At 35.4% G+C, this 15,875-nt stretch overlaps 2 protein-coding genes across 2 annotated transcripts; both read left to right on the top strand.

Moving 5' to 3' along the window:
• Positions 1 to 2,533: 2,533 nt before the first annotated feature.
• On the top strand, positions 2,534 to 5,603 carry LOC108218901 (CBL-interacting protein kinase 2). The gene is made up of 2 exons (XM_017392060.2): positions 2,534 to 2,690; positions 3,606 to 5,603. Exon 2 carries the CDS (start codon positions 4,045 to 4,047, stop codon positions 5,395 to 5,397), a length of 1,353 nt encoding a protein of 450 aa, XP_017247549.1. The 5' UTR covers positions 2,534 to 2,690; positions 3,606 to 4,044; the 3' UTR covers positions 5,398 to 5,603.
• An 8,601-nt stretch (positions 5,604 to 14,204) lies between these two features.
• Positions 14,205 to 15,584, top strand: LOC108216508 (transcription repressor OFP1). The gene has a single exon (XM_017389287.2). It carries the CDS (start codon positions 14,333 to 14,335, stop codon positions 15,404 to 15,406), a length of 1,074 nt encoding a protein of 357 aa, XP_017244776.1. The 5' UTR covers positions 14,205 to 14,332; the 3' UTR covers positions 15,407 to 15,584.
• Positions 15,585 to 15,875: the final 291 nt, after the last annotated feature.

A 15,875-nucleotide genomic window follows, 5' to 3' on the forward strand; every position in this document is an offset into this window, starting at 1 on the left:
CGTGGTGGCCTGACTGGCTTTCGTCAACAAACGCTTGCTTCCCGGAACGATGTGTTCCCGGGACAATGGATTCGAGTTGAACGATCCGCTCTTTGAGTGCTTGCTGTTCGACGGCCTTGTTCCTCAGATAATGCAACTCCTTAAGCAACTCATCGTTGCTTATGAAGGCCGGCGGCGTGTTGGAGATAGGGCGTCGCATATCGACGGGTTCCCCGTCTGTTATAATGATCGCTCTGTCATGAGGCGTGTTCCCCGTCGGTGTATTGTCGATGGGGTTATTATCGCCCCCTCCCGATCGAGGATCGGGCGGTTGATTCCCGCCGGGCGGCGTCTCGCCGTGGTTCGACATCTTTCTCCTTGATGGAAAATCTTGAACTACCCCTCCTTCTAGCGCCAATTTGTTAACGGAGAAAACTGGTAGGTTAACAAAGATGAGGTTCGCGGCGAGGATCAAGATTCTGTTGGCGAGAATGTAGGAGATGGTTGGTTGTTTGTTATGGGGGTGGCTGCAATTGTAAGCAAAGGGTTCTAGATTGCTAACTGGAATAGCTCTCAAGAATGATCGATGCCTACAATCTGCCTACGTACCCCTATTTATAGGGGATCAAGCCGTTACGTAGTTCTTTCTCCTAAGAGACCCATGTGGGCTGGGCCTCCCCTTCTAGAATCTTCCTCCTGGAAGGGGCCCAATACGATGAGGCCTAGCCCTTTGGGCTTACCCCAAATGCAAGGGCACTCTCCTACTCCCCGACAGGGACAACCCGCCAGACTACAGAGATAGGACCTTCCAGGGTGTCTTCTTCTCTATCCTCTACCTCCCAAGGAGGACAACTCCCTAGACTACAAGGTAGGGTCTTCTTAATTTAACAATGAGATCTACTCATGCTCAAGGGCGTCCCCCTAAACATAAAGCACCTCTCACTGCCCTTCACAATTATGACAGAATGAACTTTCCTTGGCAAGTGGGCGCGCCCAAAGATGTGGCGCGCCCTATCTTTCGATAGGGTTACCTTGAGACCGGACTGATCTTGACTTTCCTGGCCCATGTAGACGAACTTGTATAGACCCAGCCCAATTGCTATTCTTCATAATTTTGCGTATAACAAAGTTCAAGCAGTAAAAATATTATTTATAAAGTTTTACACATTATCTTTGAATGTTACCAAAACCAAGTAAAAGGTTATGACTTCTAATATTTCTGATAATATATTTAGATTTTATGAAGTTTATTTATTATTTATTTTTAATTAAAACAAAAAATAATATTTTTACTACTTGAACTAATATTTGAAGGTACTTGTTTGATATTTATAGTAACTTTAGTGACTATCTTGATATCGTTTTGAGTTCAATAACCAACTTAATACATGAAACCCATACATGAAACCCACCTCACTGACCAACTTGATAACTAACCCAATATACTACAACATTAAAATATTTTAGTCATCATGGTGTTTGTCTGGATTCAAATAAATTTTACACACCGCAAGGAATACAAAGTTAGGCCTGAGTATACGATGGGCCCAAGAGGTCCTATCTTGGTTGGAAAGGGTTTGACACTTGTCTCGAGATGTGACATAGGCAGTGGAATTGAGGTAGCTGGCTAGCTGCGATGTCCCCTGTCTTATTTCATTCTATTCTGAGTTAATTGCATGGGGCACTCTTTAATTATCATTAAAAATGACATTGTATTCATATTTTGAGAAACTCAACTCGCACTCTCTATCTTTACATTTCAATAACGATACGCATCCCCTCCATTAAATTCCGTTAACTTCCATTAAAATACTCTCTCTGTTTATAAATTATTTTAATTTTTTTTCATCTGAATAAAAATTTGATATTTAAATTTTTATATAAAAAAGAAAAAAAATTAAAAATAATCTACTGATCTATGTTTTATATACGTCTTAAAATAAGTATCGAGCAGTGTGAAAAAACTATAAAAAAATAAGAGAGACAGATGGAGTATATTTTTTTTTGTCAGGGACAGATGGAGTATATTTAATATATCAAAACTCAGACTAATTTTATAATTTGTTAGTCTTGTTTCTACGATTAATATACTGTATGTTTTCTTCAACAACTTTGTCGACAAGTTAGTAGTGCTCGAACTTTTGATTCATTAAATATTAAAAGCTGTTCGTCAGGGTTGGTTCAGCCGGTTAAAAGAGGAGACTTGTATTCTTTTAGTCGGTTCGATTCCGGGGAGCAAAACTTTTGACAAGTACATAAAAAAATAGTAATCTTTACTGTAACAAGCATTTATAAGTACATTCAAAAAAATTGAAAAAAATTGAAAAGTTTAGTGAATAATAACAATTAAAATGGAGGACTAGCTGTATGAAGCCCACGAGGAAAACATATATTTCTCGATCATCAAATCTTAAAAAGCTAGAAAATGCAATATATTACCAAAAATGAAAAGACTAAGATATTTATAAGGAAAAAATGATTAAAACGAAAGCTAAGATGATCTGGAGTCGTGTAGAAATAGAATTAGAGGACACCAGGTCACAAAATTAAAGTCACCCTTTAATCAACCCTTTAAAATATTCATATTTCAGCCTCCCTTAAAATACACACATTTTTACATTTTGTATTTTTCACTTGCTCCTCCATATATATCTTGTTACATATACATACAACTATGCAAACATATATATCATTCGGATCCAAATTCTGAGGTATGAATAGCTGACCCTTTTGCTTCTTGATTATCAATATTGTGTTTTCTTGAATTTATTAGCTTAAAGTTTTCATCTTTATCTGAAGATTGTGTAAAGATTGGATTTTTGAGGTGGGTTTTGAGCTATTTTGATTCTTTTTGGTTTTGTTTTTGAGGAATTTGTATGTTGGTTTACATGATTGGATCTTTTCGTTTGTGTAGCTCTTTATCTTAGTGGTATGATTCTCAATCTGGGTATTTTCTTTCTCGAGTTCCTTAAGATTTATTGTTGCTTTATTTCATCGATTGTTTATTGCCATTGATTTTACCTCTATAAATCTTTCTGTATATATATCTGTGTATATATGTTTTGGAGATAGGCTTTGATTTACGTGTGCCTCTATATATCTTAAAATTTCAAAAAAAAAATTTGTATTCTGTTAGTTTCTTGATTGTTGTCCTGATTTTGTTTGAACTGTTTACTTGTTGATATGTAGTCATATAACTGATATGATGCTTTCTGTTACTCTTCCCCATCTTGTACTCATTTTTTTTTTTTTTTTTTGATTTTAATTATCTGCTTTGGCTGTTCGGATATTCATTCCTATACATGAATCAGAAAATTATACCTTTGAGTTTGATATTTTCTTTAAATACTATCTTCCTTGGATATTGAGTGTTGTGTTTAGTTGCACGAAAAGAATTTATGCCCAATTGTTTGATTTAAGAATAGTTTAGCCTGCCCCACCACATGAAGATTCTTGTATACTGCATATACCTTATAGCTCTGATGTCAAAATGTTCTAATTTGTATGGTTTATTGTCTTTTTGTCAATAATTTTTGGTATGGTTTCTCTTATGATATATCTGTCGATGATGATTACATTGTTATATGTTGACAGTTGACTTACTGGTTTGTGTGATTTCGTTTCAGGTGATTGCCGAACTTGATATTGCCTGAAGTTCTAGACTTTCGGCTCGACAATATATTCCTGGTAAAAAAAAGTGAAACAGAATCCACTTCCTTCTTGGCATTTTCTAGTTCCTCCAACAACCAGGGAATGCTGAGAGATGTGCGTCGGAGCACAGAGGTCTTTATATGATGTCAATGGAGTTGAAACTCCATCCATGTTGTCCTTCTTCATCCTTGATGAGATTGGACATCTGAGCTACAGCGCATTCCACTTCTGTGGTCAAATACCCGCAGTGGGTACGTATCTGAGTCGATATATATCGTTTCAAGACCTTTGTGAGGACGGTTGAGTTTTTGGTGTGTTGTACTTAGTACTTACATATATAAGTAGTCATATTATAGATATATCTGATTAGTGTGAAAAGTATTGTAATTTGTGGTTGAAGTTTGAAAAGTTGTGATGGAAAATAAAGGTGTTTTAATGCAAAAGTATGAGTTGGGGAGGTTCTTAGGTCAAGGTACGTTTGCCAAAGTCTATCATGCGAGGAACCTTGTCACTGGCACGAGCGTAGCCATCAAGATGATTGACAAAGAAAAGGTTTTGAAGGTTGGGATGATTGAACAGATCAAACGGGAGATTTCTGTCATGAGATTAGTTAGGCACCCACATATAGTACAGCTTTATGAGGTTATGGCCACCAAAAGCAAGATTTATTTTGTAATTGAATATGTGAAAGGAGGCGAGCTTTTTAACAAGGTGGCCAAAGGGAGGCTTAAGGAGGATGTTGCTAGGAAATATTTTCAGCAACTGATGAGTGCGATTGACTTCTGCCATAGTAGAGGTGTTTATCACAGGGACTTAAAACCAGAGAACATATTGTTAGATGAGAACGGGAATCTTAAAGTATCAGACTTTGGGTTGAGCGCTCTTGCTGAATCAAAGCGTCAAGATGGATTGCTTCACACAACATGTGGGACACCTGCATATGTGGCTCCAGAAGTAATTGGCAGAAAAGGGTATGATGGAGGTAAAGCTGACATCTGGTCTTGCGGGGTGATTTTGTATGTTCTTTTGGCTGGATTTCTTCCGTTCCATGATTCAAATCTGATGGAAATGTATCGGAAAATTGGTAAGGCTGAGTTCAAGTATCCTAACTGGTTCACAACTGAAGCACGCAGATTGATATCGAAAATGCTCGACCCAAACCCAAGTACCAGGATAACTATTGCTAAAATTATGGAAAACTCATGGTTCCGTAAGGGATATGATTCCAAGGCAAGAAGAGGTGAAATGGAAATGGCAGAACCAGCAGTTAATGATGATGTTTTTGGCCCTTCTCATAATAGCAACAATGCGGTTGAAACAAAGAACGAAGTAGAGAAACTTGGCAACTTAAATGCTTTTGATATTATATCACTTTCACCTGGGTTTGACTTGTCTGGTCTGTTCGAAGAAAAAGAGCAAAAGAAAGAAGTAAGGTTCACATCTGCACAGCCAGCCAAGACTATCATCTCTAAGCTAGAGGACGTGGCTAAAAAGCTGAGGTTAAAAGTGGTGAAGAAAGATGGAGGATTGTTGAAGATGGAAGGTTCAAAGGAAGGCCGAAAAGGTGTCTTGGCCATTGATGCAGAGATATTTGAGATTACTTCTACTTTTCATTTGATCGAGTTGAAAAAAAGTGGTGGAGATACCTTGGAATATCAGAAGACAATGAAGCAGCACATAAGGCCAGCACTGAAAGACATCGTGTGGAGCTGGCAGGGCGATCCAGGAGAACCCCAGCAACCACCACCAGATTTACCGCTTTCTTAATAGTAGATTTGCAGGTTAGTTTACCTGATAATATATCAAACAATGGGTCTCTATCAATTTGCAGTGTTTTAATTATTTGTGTTAACTCGTAAAAATGATTTTTCTTTTAATCAACAGTTATACTGTTTTAATGGTTGTTCCTGTAGTTCGCTGTTTCAGCATCTATTGGAAGATATTATTGTTGCAAAATTATGTTCTTTTTTTTATGTGAGTTCTTTATCTGCTTCTAGTGTTGTTTCTTTTGCTTCCATCTCACCTTTCATGTTCTACACTTCTATATGTGTAACTGATTTGTAAAGGAAGAATTTGAATTGTTTTAGCTGGTTCATTTGATCATATTTCCAAGATGTGGAAATGATGATGAATGTAGTTTTCTTTAGTGGACTTATAACTTATGAGGATATACCCATTATTATATCTATACCGGTGAAATCTTCTTTTTTCCAGAAGTTGTTTAAAAAACTAAATTTTTTAATTAGTAGTCTTAGTCTATCAGAAGTACTTTAAACAATATATATGCTAATATGACTTGTTGATTCAATTATGAATGCTCCAGCCCTAGGTAGAAGAGCTCTTAGAGTTTGATTCTTACCTGCTCTCCTTTAGATAAAAGCGCAGAATACATTGAAGCTTCTAAGTAACCACTTCTTGCGTGATTTATACTTGGGTTTCTTCTGCACAAAATACATAATATGTAGGGCACATAACCCATTATCCATATATATGGGGTCAAATTATTCATATGCTATTTTGTGTATCAGAACCACACACATGTCTTCATTGACATCTTTTAGTTCCTAGAAAATCCCACTCCTACTGATATGTCTCAAACTCGATGACAAAGAACTTTGAACACTTTAGGAGAAGCGAAAGTTAGGCTTCTTTAGATTTATAAGCCTAATTGCATCATTTCGACCTCCAGGTCTCCACCTTTGAACCTTTCATTTATCATCAAGCTGAGCAGCATGTTAGCATTTTAGGAAGCGAGACCCAGTTTTTCTGTCTTAAGCAGCCATGACTCAGCCCTGAAATTTGTCGGGTCAATCCTAATTTATATGAAGGTCTGTGCGGATGATGAACTCATGTCAGCAAGGAAAGTCACCGAACTTGACATATCAGTGTAGACAACTTAAAAAGTTTGGCCGGAGTCATGTCAGCAAGGAAAATCTGGTGGCCATAACTTTTACCCGAACTAAACATGTTGGTTTAGGTTTGAGTAGCTCATAATTTTTCACATATGTACAATCATGAAACCAACATCTAGCATATAAAGGTAACTACATTGATCATATATAAGGCTAAACATTTATTTAATGTATTTATTTTAATAATTTTCCGGTTTGGTTAATCTACAAAATTGAAATCAAGCAATTGATTTTAGTTTTAATTTTAGTTTCTCGATTCCAATTTTAATTCAATTTTATATGCTGTGTAATTTGGATGCAGCAGCATCTACATGGAGGAAATGGTCTGTATTAGAATCCTTCTTTTGTTTTCACCCAGTAATTTGATTGATTGATCAATTGCTAATCCAACCCTTGCAGTACTGTAAAGTACTCACAAAGTCAAATTAATTATCCTTAAAGTTTGCAGTTTACCAACCTGCTATTGTTAGTTCTTAACATAGCATGATGCCTCAAGTTGAAAAACCAAAGTTTGAATAGCCCAAGTTGTTTCAGTGGTAGAAAGTATTTTTAACCTACCGTTTGTTTCAGTTCAAAAATCTTTCATCTTTTCTTAATTGTTGAGGAAAATGTACAGATTCCGAGCTGCATTAATAATGAAGGTGGATATATTTGAGATTTGTGGTACAACAATATAACACAATACGTTTTGCAGGCACTTGCTTTTGAGTTTTCTGGTTGAGACAACCAACAAGACAAACTAATTTAGGTTCCATTTGTCAGAACAGCAACAACAACAAGAGTTTCTTGCTAAAAAATTGTTTGAAAAATTTAGAATCAGTTTTTCCGAACATCGGTTTTTAGCTCAAAAGGTGCTTTCAGAAAAATCAGGTCTTTCCACGCTATTGAAAAAACTTCCTTACAGCTTTTGCGGGAAACTGTCATAGATTTCACTGTCAAACCTCGTAAAATATGTAAATAAATATCAAACAATTATCTAATTTCTGGAACAACATTTTTTTTACCGATACCTTTTTAGAAAAGCTTAGTGTCCTCTAGCAGGGTTGTGCTCTGCAGCTAGTTGCTTCCGAGTTCTCTAGCTGGATTTCCATGAATATCATTCTTGTTCTGACCAACAGTGAAGATTATGAGCCTCTCAACTCAACATATGTATGCATGCGGCAAAACAACTAAACAAACCGTTAGTGAACTAATCACTGCTACCCTATACGAACAAAAGCTTCACTATCAATGTGAAACAAGAAGATGAACAAACGAGACACGGTAGCTATGTTACTTGTATTGCTTGGTCCCCAGCCCATTGCGCGAAAATAGACCAGACTGTTCTGAGGTTTAAATGTGAGCCAAGCTAGCCAGGGGACCAATTGATCATCACCAGGATGTATAGACTTGATAATAATGACTTTGAAGCATTTGGATATGTATCGAAACTAATTTTAAGATTAAACTAAACTATTAACTATGTTGCATTTGCATTCATAAGTACTATCCGGCGAAGATAAAATGTACAGTCTCCCTTCACTGAATCAGCAATACATCGCCGTGCCTTCTGATTGATTTACTAGTGATGGCTAGTCGCTGGTGCTGTTCCGTGCATACATATTTCATTCAGCTGTGGAAGTTCACTTACAATGCATATGATAACACAAAAAATTTAGTGGCGGAAGTTCACTTATAAGTTATAACGCTTATGTGATGAAGCGTAGGCATATATTTTATAAATTTGATATAAGAGAATCTACGAGGGGTGATATCCTTGAACGTGTGTCAACTTTATCACATAATCAAATATAATCTTTTTTATATTCTCTCTTCTACACATCACTTTTAGCATTCTTTTATGTATAGAAGAAACACTCCAATAGTTGGCACTCTTGAATTTGTCAAATGCGTGACTGAGTTCACAAAATGAAGTCGGCACCCTATTTTATAAATGTCAACTTTGGCATCACGAGTTCAAGTTAGCAACTCATGTCATTTTATTGAGCACCCCTTAAAAAAATACCTATACTCCAAAAAGTGCTAATAAGGATGTTTTACCACGTTATGTCACGTGACGTTGACACCCATTGTTGGAGATGCTCTAACGATATTAATCTTTTTTATTTTTGGTCATCTCTCAAAAAGTCATTCTCAGGTGAAAAGAAAAGTAGGATTCACATATCAAGAACTTGGATCTTACAGGGGAACATGACAAAATCAAAAGTCATTTTTTTTTGGACAAGTAATCACAAGAAGTTAAACGTACATGATATAGAGAATTGTATCGGTTTCATATAACATTGTGACAGAAGTGCAAGTTTTTTAGCTTATTTAATTGGACATGCCATAGACAACAATATGCAGCAACATCAAATCTCTTCAAGAGGCAGGGAAAGTCGACGTTGTCACTGCTCTAAGACAAGACTTTGCAAAGTAACTACTCCCTCCGTCCCGGTCATTTGTATACAAATAGCTAGGACACGAAGACCAAGAAATTATGTAAGAAATGAGTAAAGTTAGATGAAAAGTGGGTATAATGGTGGGACCCATTTATATTTAATAATAGATTTGAGATAAGGGAGGAAAGTAGTGGGTGTAAATTGTAATAGTGTTTATATTATTATAGAATGAAGATAGTGGATGAAAATAATTGGTGTAATGATATTTTATATTATAAAAGTTTACTACTTTTGGAATGTATACGATGGGATGTCCCAAAAAGGAAACTGTATACAATTCACTGGGACGGAGAGAGTATATAGTTGAACATAGGAATTATAGATGTGGAGAAGATCGGAACGGGTGCACGGTCATGGAGACTTGTACACTGAGTACGACATTATAATGATTCCGTTCCCCGGTCAGTGGCTTACTGAATTTTCTGCCCAACATGAGTTATCCACACCGAGTTCCTCACAAAAATCAGCTTGGCTTTGTATTTACTATATGCAATTAGGAGTTGGAGTTCATTTTATAATTGCCATGTAACCTTATTGCAATCCAACTTGAAATAGACCCGACTTGAAATGATCCGCGCTACTTCTCTAGACAGGGGACCAATTAAATTTAAATCACCCAGATGTATTATGTATAGCCTTCATAATGACCTACAGGCTACATGCATTAAAACAATATACTTTCCTTTTTTACACTGTTTCAGGTAAGTACGTGTACGCGTCAAGGCTAATTTGGGTTGAAATGAATTACTGTAAAATGCTTTGTCCAACACACTCTGTCTCGATTATGTCTAAATGGAGTAAATCCAGATGTATTATAAAATGTATCAAAAAAATAATACTCATTCCATCTCAAATTAGATTAGCTAGTTGACTTTCGGCACGTAATTTAAAGTTCATTGATCGTATAGTTCCAAAATTTATTTTTAAAATTTTTCTTTTGTAAATGAAAATTTTATATCTAAACTTTTATTTGCAAAAATAAAATTTCAAAAATAAGTAATATAGCTATGCGGTCATTGGACGTTAAAATACGTGCGCGAAATCAACAAGCTCATCTAATTTGGGATGTAGGGAGTATCATAATGATTTAAACAGGGTTTTGGTATATAAACTCCAGCAAAATATCCTATAATTGTGAAGAATAGACGAATTGAAATGAAAGATTATTAATTTTTTATTGACTAAAACAGTTTAGGATATAATGGTGCTTTAAAAATAAAATACATATTGAATATATATTTCAGTACCAATTTCTTTCCAAAATTTCTTTTAAAATAATTTATAAAATTATATTTTTATAAAAATTTAAAATACGTATCAAATCATTTATAACCAGGGTAAAAGCATCTCCAACGGCGTTGGCTAAATTGAACTTGTAAGATTTTATGTAAAATTTGCTGAACCTGTAAGACATTGGTTGGCTATAATTTAAAAATAGAATGTTATTAATATTTTAATTTGTTAAAATAGAATATATCAGTTTAATATGGTAATAAATGATATGCAATCATCCTACAGATTTCTTACATACCTGTAGAGGTTCGACAAATATAGTCATCCATAGGAGGTTGGCTAAAACATAGACAACAAGTTCACGTGGTTGGAGTATGATTTTTTTAACGAGTTAGCTAAATTTTTTATGTTTAGAATCCGAACTCATTTTTTAGCTAAGGGGTTTATATGGCCGGAGATATCTCTAAATTGACAAGAAGCACTGAGAGTGTATACTTCTATAATATATAATTGCATAATGCTAGAATATAAAAGTGTGCATGACATTGTAATACTGTAAAATTTAAATTCTTTCGGCAAAAATTAAAGCGGCCTTGTTATTAGCATGTTTGCATGGATTTGAAATCCGAATTTTAATTAATTTCAATTTTAAACTGGAAAATATCTACTTGTGTGATAAGTCAAAAGTCGACTTAAGTTAAAATAAAACAAAAATTAGTTTGAGTATTATTTTTTAAAAAGGTTTAGGAAAAAAATTACTCATACATTATAAATTACTCATAAATTATTTTTATTTTTATTAAAAATTGTCAAACAGACATTTTGAACTCCCACTTATCCTATTAAATCACAAACTCTGTATTTTGGTCCATCATCTTTAGCAAAGAATGATTATCCCATCACACATGTAGGCTATAGACGCCAAAATAAAACTTTCAGTTAAAGTTACTCTCTACAATTTTGTAAAGAAGTAAAATGAAACTGCAATCTTCAAAATCCATGCATGGATGAATGCTAAGCACTTAAGCTGCTGCAATCAACCTAATCGGTTCGTAACGATCTCCCTGCCTAATGCCTTATTAGATCTATTACAGTTCCGTAATGATCCTATCACATTAAGAAAATGACATCTTAAATCATACTACATTTTAAACGACTCGGGTTGAAAGCTAATAAGATCTGAATCATGTGTGCTATATGAATGTGATTCACATGTGTTGTACTGGGTAAAAAAAGAAAAGATAAAAGGTGGATTTGCATATCCAGAACTCGGATCTTCATGGGGGACAAAGAGCGCAACAATCTGCAAGACGTTAAAAATTATAAATAAACATTTATGATATATCGGGGCGATATTACATATTGCGAGTCGCGTAGCTAGCTACTTTGTTTGGACATGCATGAGATAGACTTTAATATGCAGTAACATCACATCTTTTCAAGTAAAAAGTCGACGTCCTCATTATTCAATGATTTCAAGACTTTGAAAAGTAATTTCATTTTATAGTCGAGACTCGAGACATTTTTGTTTTTTTGTAGTATCCGTTTGTGGAAAAGTAAAAACTAGAAATACTTGCATTGGTGTCAACTCATATACAGTACTGATTTCTGTTCAAATGCTTGTGCATCACCTGCTTAATCACAGTAATTATCACCTTATCATCTGCCAATATCAAATATCGTAAAGGAAATGATGGATATCAAAAATAAAATGTTGGATATAAAAAAATTAATCTTAATTTTTTTCTCAAATAATTGATAATATTTGATTGATACCACACAATGTATAGATTACCTAACTGAAATAAGATTATTTTATTTTCTGGAAAAGTTTGAAATTTATGATAGAAGTGAGTGGTTACACAGTACATAATTAATTACTCCCTCCGTCCCTCTCAATTGTTTACATTGAGGGGGACACGGAGACCAAGACAATATATGGAAAATGAGTAAAGTTAGATGAAAAGTGGGTAAAGTGGTGGGACCTATCAATATTTAATAATAGATTTGAGATAGTGGAGGAAGGTAGTGGGTGTAATAGTAGTTTTTATTGTTAAAGTATGAGATAGTGGGGGAAGATAGTGGGTGTAATAATGAGAAAAACTTACTATATATAGTAATGTAAAGAAATGAGAGGGACATCCCAAAATAATAACTGTAAATAAATGAGAGGGACAGAGGGAATACCAGTTCAAATGACAAATTTTAAGATGATTGTTGGGACTCGGCCCTTGAGGTTGGGGTGTAGGAATGGGCCGGAAGGGAGGTTAAGTAAGTTAGGTGATCCTCGATCTATCAAAGAGATTATTCTGCATGACTAGGGACAAAAACTAGTCATGTCCAGAGTTAAATGCATAGCATTCAGCGAAATTAGAGGAACGGGCAGGGCTGCCAGATTTCGACTCCACACAATCAACAGTTCTGTCAAGTTGGGAGGACGGGAGGATCACAGAGACAAATCTATACGACACGAGATTGGTTTGTTAAATATTCGGATTTGATTAAATACTAAATAAAAAATTTTTGATTTGAGTAATTCTGAAATTAGGTATAAATTTCGTTCAATCTTCCAACTCAAAATCTCAATTTTTTTTCGTTGAAGATGGGATTAAGAGCGCCTATCTTTAGAATAATTAATATCTTCGTGTTTATTTTATATTATGATAATATTGGGACGATGAAGTGTAGAACTTGAAAATTTCACCGAATACGATGTTGACATTCACTACATCTATAATTTTAAGATATCATAGGAAAACCCCAAATATATATCTTATGTCTGTTTCAACAATTTCTATCAACTCGATTTATAATTCATGACTCTGCTGAGTTTTATCTAAAATGAAAACCTTTTATCATTCCATGTGTCGAGCTGAAGAAAAAAAGAAGAAGAGAAAACAGAGGCCATGATTCAATTTTTCATGGATATAAAAAACTTGCAAGATCCGAGTACGATTGAATAGCCGAGTGATTAGAAGTTTATCCTCTATTATCCTCATCTTGGTTCGACTCTGGTTTACATTGAGAATATCTGAGTATAAATATTCAATTATAAAATTATAAGTCATACTGTACTAATAAAAATAAATAAAAAAATTGCAAAGATTTTTCTCATATTTTTCTGAAACACTATTCATATCCTTGTATCCACTGTTCCTCCGCATCCCTCCAATTTTCTCACAATCTGGTTTTTTGTGTCTTGTTCTGTTTTACAATACAATCATAGTATTTGCTCTTATTAGTATTGCTTTTTTCTGCAGCATCTTAAATTGACGTACATTTTGCAGAATCTTGGTGATTCAGGAAAACAGCTCATACTTTAATAATAAGTGTTCTCTGGAGATTACCCAAAAAATATTAGTGTCCTCTGGACAGCAAGCTGAATTTGAGGAAACAGAAAGGGGGCCGGAAGGGAGTTAAGAAAACAAAAGAAAGAACAAAACCGGTTGGGACATTAGAATTGAGTTAGAAACAAACTTGTTCTTTACTGGGGCCTTTCTTGATACCTCAATCTATAATTTCAATGGAAGAAATGTTCTATATCATGGATTTTAAATCTCGATTTTGTGTCGTTCTATAATTTATTATGCAAAAATCATGTTCCGCTTACTTGAATAACAATAGTCGGTATATTTTTGAAATTTGCTTGTTTCCAAGTGTCGAAGAGAATAACATTGTATCTGTGTCGTGTTCGTGTCATGTTATAGTCTATACAGTCACGTAGCCAGAAACATCAGGGGCCCTGGCCAAATCCTTAGTCACTTTTGTAGACAATAAGCCTCCAAATGTTAGTGCAGGTTTGATTGTAGAATTACCTCAACAGACAGTAATCACCATTCACCACCACACAAGAATCCAAATTCATTTGGTTATTAAAGTTAAAGTAAGCCCATTAAGCATCATAGATCCACCACCCCCTTTTGCTTCTTTGTCAAACTTTTCCTCCTGCATGGACCCTACCTCTACCCCATAAAACTCCATTCAAGCCCCCCTCCATCTTCCAAAGATACTCATATCCTTTAAAGCAAAACACTCAAAACAGAAAGGGGGGAAATTATTATTTATCTACTCCAGTCTCTATCTTCTCCCACTGATTTTACCTCTAGCCAAATTTTGATGGGCAATTACAAGTTTAAGTTCTCTGATATGATCCCAAATGCCTGGTTTCACAAGCTCAAACACATTAGCAGACCAAAAAATGATAGTACCATGCACAAGTCCAAGAAAATGAGCCTTACCAGAACCAAATCCCCTGCATTTTCTTCAACATTGTCACCACCTTCTGGAGGGGCTGCGGCTGCTTCGCCGCAGCCTCACCATCAAAGAAAGTCCTACCATTTCACAAGAGACCTTCCACCAACTCCTGATAACAATTCAGCTTCTCAGCTTTTAGACCAGCCAAGAAAATCAACAAGGAGGAGAAGAAGCATCAAGAAGAACAGGCCATCAATAAGATTAGCCTCATCGCCGAGGCTGCTGATGAATGCTTCTGTTTCTACTGATTGTAGCTGCAGAGCTAGCCTGGATGAGCACCACAACAATAATCCTACTGATAGCTGCTCCTCTGAAGAGACTGATCTCTCTGTTTTTCCTTCAGAAAATGGTGACAAGCCATTTGATATTATGGTCTCTTCTTGTCACTGCAGAGTCAAGAGTGACATCCCCATTGACATGACCATGACCAAAGATTCTAAACTCGAAACATTTGATTCAGTTTCACAGTTTGAGCTCAGGCCCATCATCACCAAGACCAACAAGATTGACACAACTGATGAAGAAGTGTCCAAGATGAGGATTTCACACTCTTCTCTCAAAGAAAAAAGGAACTTAAATTCTGCTAAAAGGGTGAATACTACTTCTTCACCAGGTGTGAAGCTGAGGACTAATTCTCCGAGATTAGCAAGCAAGAGATTTATCCAAGTCCATCACCGGAAAAGTGTGTCATCCAGTGGTGTGGCACGGAGGAGCTTGGCGGAGAGTTTTGCAGTAGTGAAGACCTCACAAGACCCTCATAGGGATTTCAAGGATTCAATGGTGGAGATGATCATGGAGTACAATATCAGATCATCGAAAGACTTGGAAGATCTTCTTGCATGTTATCTTTCACTCAATTCTGATAAATATCATGAGCTTATTATCAAGGTGTTCAAGCAGATCTGGTTTGAGATTACTGATATTAGGTTTAAGTAATCTTATGTTAATAACATTTTACTTAAGATCCTCAATTGTATTATCTTGTGCCATACAGAGCACTAGCTAGCTAGAAAAGTCTTTGCTAGAGACTTCTGCATTTTCATTTAATCCAGTAGCTGATCCATCAGCTTGAAAACTGTAAATAAAATCCTTAATTATAATTATTTATTTATTAGAGTATGCATTTTCAATATTGCTGTGATAACATTGATGAAGATTGTGCTTGATTTGGGAATTTAATGTGAATTTAAGTTCATATATGTGAATGATGTGGTGTTTTTGTTCTTTAATGTTGACCAACTTTATAGTGCTTTTAAGCCGACACTAATGCAGAAGATTGCACTGTTGTTTTCTTGCATATTAATCAGAGTTGATCTGATTATTGCAGAATGGTCCAAAAACAAGATTGTTGGGGGTTCTCCGAATTCGAATCAGAAAAGACTAGTTAACAACGCTCCGATACCAT

This window comes from Daucus carota, chromosome 4, assembly GCF_001625215.2.
Source record: "Daucus carota subsp. sativus chromosome 4, DH1 v3.0, whole genome shotgun sequence".
Taxonomy (NCBI): domain Eukaryota; kingdom Viridiplantae; phylum Streptophyta; class Magnoliopsida; order Apiales; family Apiaceae; genus Daucus; species Daucus carota.